The sequence below is a fragment of the Pseudopodoces humilis genome, chromosome 2, assembly GCF_049639895.1.
Source record: "Pseudopodoces humilis isolate 2021_Gansu_Grassland_sample_001 chromosome 2, ASM4963989v1, whole genome shotgun sequence".
In the NCBI taxonomy this organism is placed as follows: Eukaryota; Metazoa; Chordata; class Aves; order Passeriformes; family Paridae; genus Pseudopodoces; species Pseudopodoces humilis.
This window is the reverse complement of record NC_142201.1, coordinates 78,041,333-78,050,084: the sequence shown is the minus strand read 5'-3', so window position 1 is coordinate 78,050,084 and position 8,752 is coordinate 78,041,333. Positions and strand designations below refer to the sequence as shown.

Genomic DNA, 8,752 nt, shown 5'->3' with positions numbered 1-8,752 from the left:
CCCAAGGTGTCCCATGGTCACCACCACAAGATCGTGCTCCATAACCATGTGACTTTAATCACTGCTGACTTCAAACTCACATATTCTTGGATGAACAGAATGCCTCTTTATTTCTCTTTAAATAAATCATTAGTGAAGAAAGCAAAGAGTGATGCTCTCTGTGCCACACTCTAACTGCTGAACACACTGTGGCCTTTCAAATGAAGCCCCACATTTAATCATGGTTCTCTTCTGGAGCAGTGGTTGGCAAACGGTCCTGTTTCTCCACCTGCTGCAAGGGGATGAGGATGGCAGTTCCCCTCATGACATTGCAAACATCCCAGCTGCGAGGGAGGAGGTTTCTCTGAAACAAAAACTCGGCCAAGTGTGAAACAGCGAGGATTGTGCCCGAGGTGAGAAGCACGGTGAATGTTTTAAAGGGAAAGAGCTGGCTGTAGGTCCCGTTCACCAGGGAGCAGGCTGGGTAGTGGATGACAGGGGGGATGCTCAAGGCAGGCTCCCCTGCCAGTAGCCTCAGCAGGAGCCCAACCAAAAAGCCAGCAGCTGATCCATAGGTGTTTGTGCTGGGTACAAAGAGGGCACAGCAGAGCTGGGGGAAGAGGAGGGCGTACACCAGCTCCCCGCTGAGGAACCAGAGGTCATAGATAGAGCTGGAGTAAGAAGCCAGGCCAGCTGCCCCAGCCCCAAACACCAACATGGAGGTCCTCATGGCCCACAACACCTCTGTCTCTGAAGCCTGTAAAGCAGAGATTGCAGCATTAGAGACACAGTGTTTTCTGGCAGGATGGCCAGTACTGCCCTGGCCTGGGCTCGTTCTCCCCAAGCCCTTGATGCTTTCAGGCACCACTTGCCAACAGCAGCCAGGCACGGCTGCCACCCCAGGAGGGGCCCTCTGATTTTAAGGGTGATGGTTTTATGCTGTTTCCATTAATACCTTAGTCCAAATTTTGCACTAGTCATGCTAGAATGAGCAAAGCACACCAGTATGGGTATTGGTACCCCTGCCAAGGATATGAACATCCCTGGCTTATGTTTGGAGCTCTATCTCCAGAAATCAGTTCAGCAGCTGAAGGACACACACCTCCAGTCACAGACTGGTTTAGAAATAATTGTGAAACAAGACTGTCTTTCCCTGACACCAAAGCTACTGGTACCTTTTTCCTCAGGATTTTCCTGTAGATATTGTGAGCGAACATGGAGCCAGTGGAGAGAAGAGCTGAATCTGCAGAAGACATCGAAGCAGCAGCAATGGCTCCCAAACCAGTAATGGAGATATATGCTGGGCAGAGATGTTGTAAAACAAGTGGTAGTATCATCGCTGACTCCCCTCTCTCGAATGGACTTGGAAGACCATAGCTTGTCTGGTTCCAGTCTTTAAAACAAAACGAGGAAATGTCACAACAAATCCTTCATGGATATTTCGGCTGGCTTTGAAATTGCCTTTTCACAGGAGCCAGTCACAGAAAGGTTAAGAACTGAGATCCACTCAGTATTTTAGGACTTAGATTTATTTTTTTTGGTTCTTTTGTGAACTTTTGTGATTCCTCTTAGCATGCTGCAGCTCTCACTAGATCAAAAAATTCCCCTTTTCCTCAGAAGCATCTATAGAAACAGGTGGGCTTTGTGTGATTCCAGAATTGGCTCAATTAAAGGTCAACCTCTAGACACTGCTCATGAGGAGAAGGGAATCAGATGAAGTCATGACTTCAGCTGATTTCCTTAAATGTTCAGTGATCTGGCTGCACTTTTACCCTTGCTCACTGCCAACACAAAACTGATTTCCTGCGTGGAGACTGTGAGTTCACAGGACTGAACTTCTCGATTCCTTCAAGCAAGAACCTTATTAACAATCTGTACTAATGTTGCTGGGTCTTACATGTCTGAGGCATGAACAGAAGGTTGCATAAAGTTTCTTCTCCAATAAGGTTATACAAGGTTTTAGAGAGTCTGACTTCATCCTTCCTCAACACAAAGTCTGGGGAAAGTAATTTCATCATAAGTAAATAGCTTTAAAAAGATCTTGGGGCTGGTTAAATGTCTCTAAGTAGTTGTGCAGTGTACCTCAGAGGGCTCCACATTTTCTGGTATGGATCACCTATCTTGGTGTCGAGGACCATGGGATGGGGTAATTTCAAGTCTCTAAAAGGACTTCTTTGGATCCCATTTTAATCATTGCCAAAACCACACTGAGTACTCAGAGAGAAACGACTCATTTTACCTGTTGATGCTGCGACTGCCCCAATGAGCACGGAGGGGATGGCCATTGCAAAGCAGCCGAGTCCAGAGAGGTAGGAGATGAGCCTTGCCTGTCCTGTCGAGGCAGCAGAGAGCACCCTTTGGAAGTAAGTCTGCCACGGGATGCTTCCAAGCACCTGAAACATTCATTGGTTACCAGTGGTACCCACCAGGCTGCTGCTAATCTTTAGTGTTATCAAATTCTCATTTCAAGTGCATAAATATTGCCCAGCTCTAACTCTTGAGGATAATATTTCTGATATTTGAGAATTCCCTTTTCCTTTGTTTTCATTGCGATGGCTATGAAATTTTAATGAAAACAGGTTAATGGTTTGGCAGATGGAGAAAGCTGAAAAATGGTTGTTTGGAATTGTGAATCAGGCACAGATAAACTGAAAGGAAATTTTTTCAGGAATGCAGCTTTTGTAAATAAATCTACCCAAACTTAGCAATTCTGCTTTTAAAATGAAAAATAAAAACATTATTTTCAATTTCTTAGTGCACAAAATTAATTAGATAAAATCTGAAGATTCTGTCCTCACCAAACAAGCTTCTGTGTGTCCCTATTATCAGTTTAGTAAGTGCAAAACAACCTCCTGGAGTCTTGGCTATATTGGTAACTCAAAAGTTGTGTTGGGCAGTGAAGCCAATCACACTGTGCTTGCTGATGACCTGCAGTCATGTAATTTTAATTTATTACTTTTTTTCAAATAGAGGGAATATTACATATTTATGTTAAAAGCACACTATTGAGGCTGCAAGACCAGTGTCTCAAAAGGTAGGAAATTACTCATTTAGGTGCCAGGAGAGGAACTGGCTGCCTGGATGGTCTTACCCAAGAGGTATGTTCCTCCATGTGGGTAAAGGATGGAGTGTCCCTACTGCTTCTTTTCATTCCACAGCTGAACCCTGGGTCTCCCCAGTCCCTTTAGGTTGCTGCAGGGGGTGCTGAGAGACAATTTTACACCTCCAGCCCGTGTTAACTAGCCTTGCAATGTAGGGCTTCTGGCTGGTAGAACTCACAAGCTTTCCAGACAGAAAGTCCCTGCACAATTCCTCCTCCCAACCACTTGTCCAAGAAATACTCCGTACCAAGTAGAAGAAGTCATCCAGCCACCTTCCAAGATACCGTTTTTCTATCTTCCCAATCCAAGGGTCTTGGTAAGACTGACGGGTTGCGGTGTAACAAATACTTTCCGTTGCAGAATTCACCAGGGCAAAGGGAATACAGATCCACTAGGATAGAAATGGAAACTGTTAACTGTTTTCCCAGTGTTCTTGTTCTTGGAGAACAGATATTTAGGTTAAGGTAGATGTAGGATGTAGTTACACAAGATTAACCCTAGACCTAGAGTCTTCCATTCTCCCTCTTCCTTACTCTAAATCTACATGTTTCTGGTTCATGGCATCATCAAGAACATGAGTCTGTAATTCACGTTAATTGGTATTTTCTGTAGACAAATCTCTCTCCATTCAAGATGGTTCTAGAAAGGTTCTGCAAACTTGTGTGAGCACTGTCTGAAATGCATAAGGTACAAAGACTTATGAGACTGTAATATTTTTCAGGAAACTTGTTCTCCTAAAGAGGAACTGTAGGTCAAGGAAGTTATTTTTGGTCTGAGACATGCTGAAAAGAAGAGCAGGACTTTCCCCTGTAGTTAGAAAACCGGTAGCAAAGAAATGCACAGGACTTGCCAGGCTGATGGTAATGAAAACCATCTGGATGACATCAGTGTAGGCAACAGAGTAGAGGCCTCCCAGCAGAGTGTAAAGTATGACAGTGCATGCCGAGATGGTGATAGCCAAAGAGCCTCCAATATCCAAGATGACCCTCATTGTTGCTCCTGCAGACAAGGACAACAGTCAAGTATTTTAAGACAGATTTCATATGTGCAGAATACAGGATAAATAAAGATATGTTATTTCCCTAGTGCCAGTACAACATACTGTATGAAAAATGCAGTCTACAGAGAGCGTGCACAGTGGGAACTCGAGAGAGCCCATGATTCCTTCCTTCTCTTACTGCTTCACCTTGCTGCATGGCCAATTGCCAAGGCACTCTGCCTTTTTACATCTGCTCTCCTAAAGGCAAGAGGAAGGTACAAACTCACATTAGAAGAGTTCTCTATTATAATATCATGATTGTGTAGTACTATTTGTTTTAAAAGTGAAAACATATTTTCTAGAAGTGAGAAATGCTTGTTCCTCTCACAAAAGGAGACATGAAGCACAGCTTTCCACAATTCCCAAATGTGTATTACACTCTGTCAGTCCACGTCACCTTTAACAAATATAACAGGAAAGCAAGTATTTACCGAGGGATGCCAGGATAGCTGCAAACCAGAACACCTCTCCTAGCAGTGATGGAATGAAGAGTAAGGTTCCCATCATGTTCCCATAAGTTTCTTGAAGGGGGTCCATCACGGTCACATAATTCTTTGCTCTCATTGGATTTACAAAGAAGAAACCACCTATCAGAAAGTAATGATGTTTTGGTAGAATTCTGCATGTTTTATATTCCAGGAAAAAAAAGAAGTAAGAGTAATATAGTATATGCATATCAGACCTACCTAGTGAATGTGGAATTCATATATAATGGACCCTGGAAAATGATCCAGCCAACAGACACCATGGTTTATATCCACTTGCTAAATGTGGTGTTTCATCCATTCAAGAGGTCCCTGTCGACTTATAGCTGATATTTATGGCTGTCCACTTTTGGCACACCTAGATCTTTTTGAGTGGCTACTGGAGACCAGAGAGAACCTGTGGCACCCCAAATAGCACAAAATGCCTGTGTGACTGTAACAGGAATTTAGCTCAGTGGATACCCATGTATAATCTCCTCTGCATCCTCAAAAACCTATCAATCTGAGACATAAAGTTTTCTGAAAAGCATCCCGTGGAAGATGTCAGTAGACAGAATGGAGCATTGAAGACTCATATTTGGCTAAAAAAGAGGCAAGGTTTTGTCCTTGGTCATATGATACAACTTGTTGATATATGGTCCTTTTCTGGTTACAGTTTTCATTTTGGTGGCTTCATTGTCTCTTCCCAGAACTATATTGTTTTAATCTGCACATTGAGCTGAGTCCCACCCACCTTCATCTAAATATTGGATCTCAGATGTGCAGCCATGTCATTAAAACCAAAGAATACATATTGTGTCTAACCCTGAAGCCAACAGGACTGCTTGTCTGGGCACTACTGACCTGAGCAAAGATTACAGGATCAGACCTGCACTCCTCTGTTTCATTAGTAAGAATTACTCACATAAGCAGTGCTGGCAATGTATTTCCAAGCCTGATTCATATTCATGTCAGTTGGACTCTCTTCTTTGACTTGAGAATAAAAGGTATTGTTCTTTTAGAAATTCCTGTGTAAGGTCTGCATAGGTGTCCTTGCTTTCATCATCCTGTGTCCCTAGAGAGTTATGGTATAACACAATGTGGCCTGAAAGCAACTTGGGTCAGCAAGAGAGCTGAACCTCAGCATGAGTCCAGTAATTCTCAGAGTTACAAATGGCAACTCAGGTATAGAACACTGCATACTTAGCTTAGTTTCAACAAAAAAATCAGCTTGAGATCAGCTATAAAGTGGCACAAACTGAATGCACAACACATTCATCCTGAGATGAGACTACTCAGAAGAATGCGTTTTAGTGGAAAATCTAGATACTATTATTTCATCAGACAGAAATTCCAAGGAAAAAATTAGATACCAATACTCTCAGAAGTCTGTGAATTAGAGACCATGTGAAAAAATCAATATGCACATAGACACATACTTCTAAATCCTCAGATAAAATTTTTGTCTTATAAATTACTAAAAGCAGGCAAAACTCTATATTAGCTCCAAGCTACCCTGACTTATGTTTCAGTTCAGAGGAGAGCATTATAAATGCTTCTTCTCGATATATGGGAGACTGAAAAAACAAAATCACATTTAAAATGTGCCTAATATTCTGTTACATATCTTAATAGACTCCCATGATATATTTTTAAAGCTTATGTGTCCTAATTACATTAATTATTTACCAATAACAAGGGCCAAGGCAAATCCCACAGGTGCCTGGACCCACAGTAATCCTTTTGAAGGCAGGTAGACGATTTCTGCTGTGCTGGCAATATATGCTCCTCCAACCCAGGTGGCTGTAAGCATGGGAGATGAAAAGGTCAGAATTGAGAGACATATTGTCAACTAGCCCTGCAGAACACTCTGAGAGCTTGTAAACATTTTTCTCATACAAATATTTAATTACACCTCTATTTTCTTTGCAGTTTTCTGCTATACAGAGATCTGCTGCTGACTACAGGAAATAGTATTAGAATCTCTAAATAATTTTCCAGCTTCAAGAATGGATATCTGTGTGTGTATGGAAAAGCTCAGTGTTTAAACATTTATAGGCATTTTGAATATAATAATTTTTAATTACATTTTTTTCTCAGAGGAAGACTTTTGTTAGAGGAAATGGAAATGTCTTTTGTATAATTGCCCTCACTCGAAAGCATCACTTACAGGGTCTAAGGAAATAGACATTAGAGAAAACAAATGCAAACAGGCAATGCAGTCAGATAACAAACCTACAAAAATTATTTAAGTGTTTTAACCAGGCAAATGCCACTGGGGGTTGCCTTTACAAAAAACAGGGTCAGGGAAGTAAGTTTCAGATTATGCCAGACAGCCAGGAGAGAAAAGGGAAGTTGAGGGAAACTCTCTCTTTAAGAGAGACCAATGCTCACGAGTGACAATTTATTTCACAGAGAACTGGACTTTTCTGTGAGTAAAATTCTTCTGTTAAGTTAGATAACAGAAACTGGTTCATGATTAAGACCACAGTCCTCCTTAATGAAACGTGTTGTATTCCTTTGTCACTCTTAAATTAAACTCTTAACTCTTAACTAAACTCTTAAATGAATCTCTTTAATTTAAGAGAATCTACATAAACATTAGGTTCTGCTCAGTGTGAAGAGGTTTGCAAGAATCCATCCCAAAATGATTCATGAAACCATACTCCTTTAAAGTCAGACTTAGGCAAAGTCTACCCTGACATTAAAGGAGTTAATTTCCTTTGAAAGAAAAGTCACCCAGATCTATGCAATACATGTGTTTTAAGAAGAGTTTTTAAAAGTCTTTTAAGAAAGCTTACCTGTTGCAGTAAACAACCCAATGACAACATTTATATTCCTGCCTCCAACCATGGCCATCTCTGTTGGGTTCCTGCTCTGCTGATCCTTTCTGCTTTTCCAAGAACCCCAAATTCCAGTAGCTAAAGTTAATGTAAAAAATACACTCAGAGATACTAAGCCTGGTATATTTAGAGCCATTTTCTGTTGCTTAATTTAGGTTATAGAGAGGAATAATAGTGTGATGATAATATTCTTTGATCGAGTACACGATCTGAAAAAAATCAGTGGAAATAGTGGTGCCTTGTAAAGAAACTGCTGAGTATTTGCTGGACTTTGCAAGAAAAGAAGCAGTATGAAACAGAGTGATATGCCCAAAGGTCTGGAGAACTGGATGCAGAGTCTCAGTCTTTGGAAAAACACTGGCAATTCTGCAGCCTTCCCCTTCTCCAGTAGATAGCAAATCTTATTTTTGTGAGGAGCAAAGATTAAGAGCATAGGAATTAGTGTTGATATGCATAATGGAACACTGATGTGAGTGGTGTTACCAGATTGGCCTAAAGTAGGGGAAATGTTATATTTTGTCTGATATGAAATGGTATGAAGATAATCCATATTTCTCTGGGTTTTCGACACAAGGCTAAAGCAGAAGATAGGGCTAAGAATTTGTCTGTTTAAAGTTGACTAATCTAAACTCTCAGCAATGATCAAAATAAACCTAGGAAACAGTAAAAAAATATTATATATGGACCAATGAAGGGAGCTATTGGATGATACTCAAAGCAATTATTGGAAAGTGGTAGGAAAGCGAGGTGGTATGGGACTTTTCAATGAAACTATAGGAATGATACAGACTTTTAAACTTTGTGAAGCTCTCTGTAAACAGAAATAATTCTGGGAAAAAAACTCAAATATGCATTACAGAATTAAGTTGGTTACATTTACTGTAGAGTTGCCACACCGGTATCTTTTTAGTTGCTCTGTCAATCCTTACCATCTGTCCATGTATGGCTCTTTATAACCAATTCTGTATAAAATCTGCCCGTTTAGGGTACATGTGTGGCTTTCCTGGATATGTTTTTTCATCCGTGGAGTGGGTAGCTCCTTTCCACAGGGAAATCTCAGATGTCTTCTCCTCAGATGGACTCTGAGTGAAATGGCCAAATCTTTAGGCAGGTTTTCTGCAGTGCACCAGCTCCTGCAGACAGACAGGAGCAGCTGTGCATGGAAGTGACAGTGGCACAGGCTAAGCATATCCTCTTGGCAGGACACGGTAGGAACACACAGGCACATAGGTGATGGCTGTGAGAAGAAAAGGGGAAAAGTGCAGGAACTCCATGTTTTCTGTGACACCTCTCTGTACAAGGGGAAATAAAGGTTCTGGTAAGTTA

At 41.2% G+C, this 8,752-nt stretch overlaps 1 protein-coding gene across 1 annotated transcript; it reads right to left on the bottom strand.

The window, feature by feature from the left end:
- Window positions 1–214: 214 nt before the first annotated feature.
- LOC102107339 (high-affinity choline transporter 1-like) lies at window positions 215–7,562 on the bottom strand. The gene is made up of 8 exons (XM_005516738.2): window positions 7,385–7,562; window positions 6,273–6,386; window positions 4,551–4,706; window positions 3,931–4,079; window positions 3,328–3,471; window positions 2,219–2,372; window positions 1,155–1,372; window positions 215–736 (listed from the first exon to the last, which is right to left on the bottom strand). Exons 1-8 carry the CDS (start codon window positions 7,560–7,562, stop codon window positions 215–217), a joined length of 1,635 nt encoding a protein of 544 aa, XP_005516795.2.
- Window positions 7,563–8,752: the final 1,190 nt, after the last annotated feature.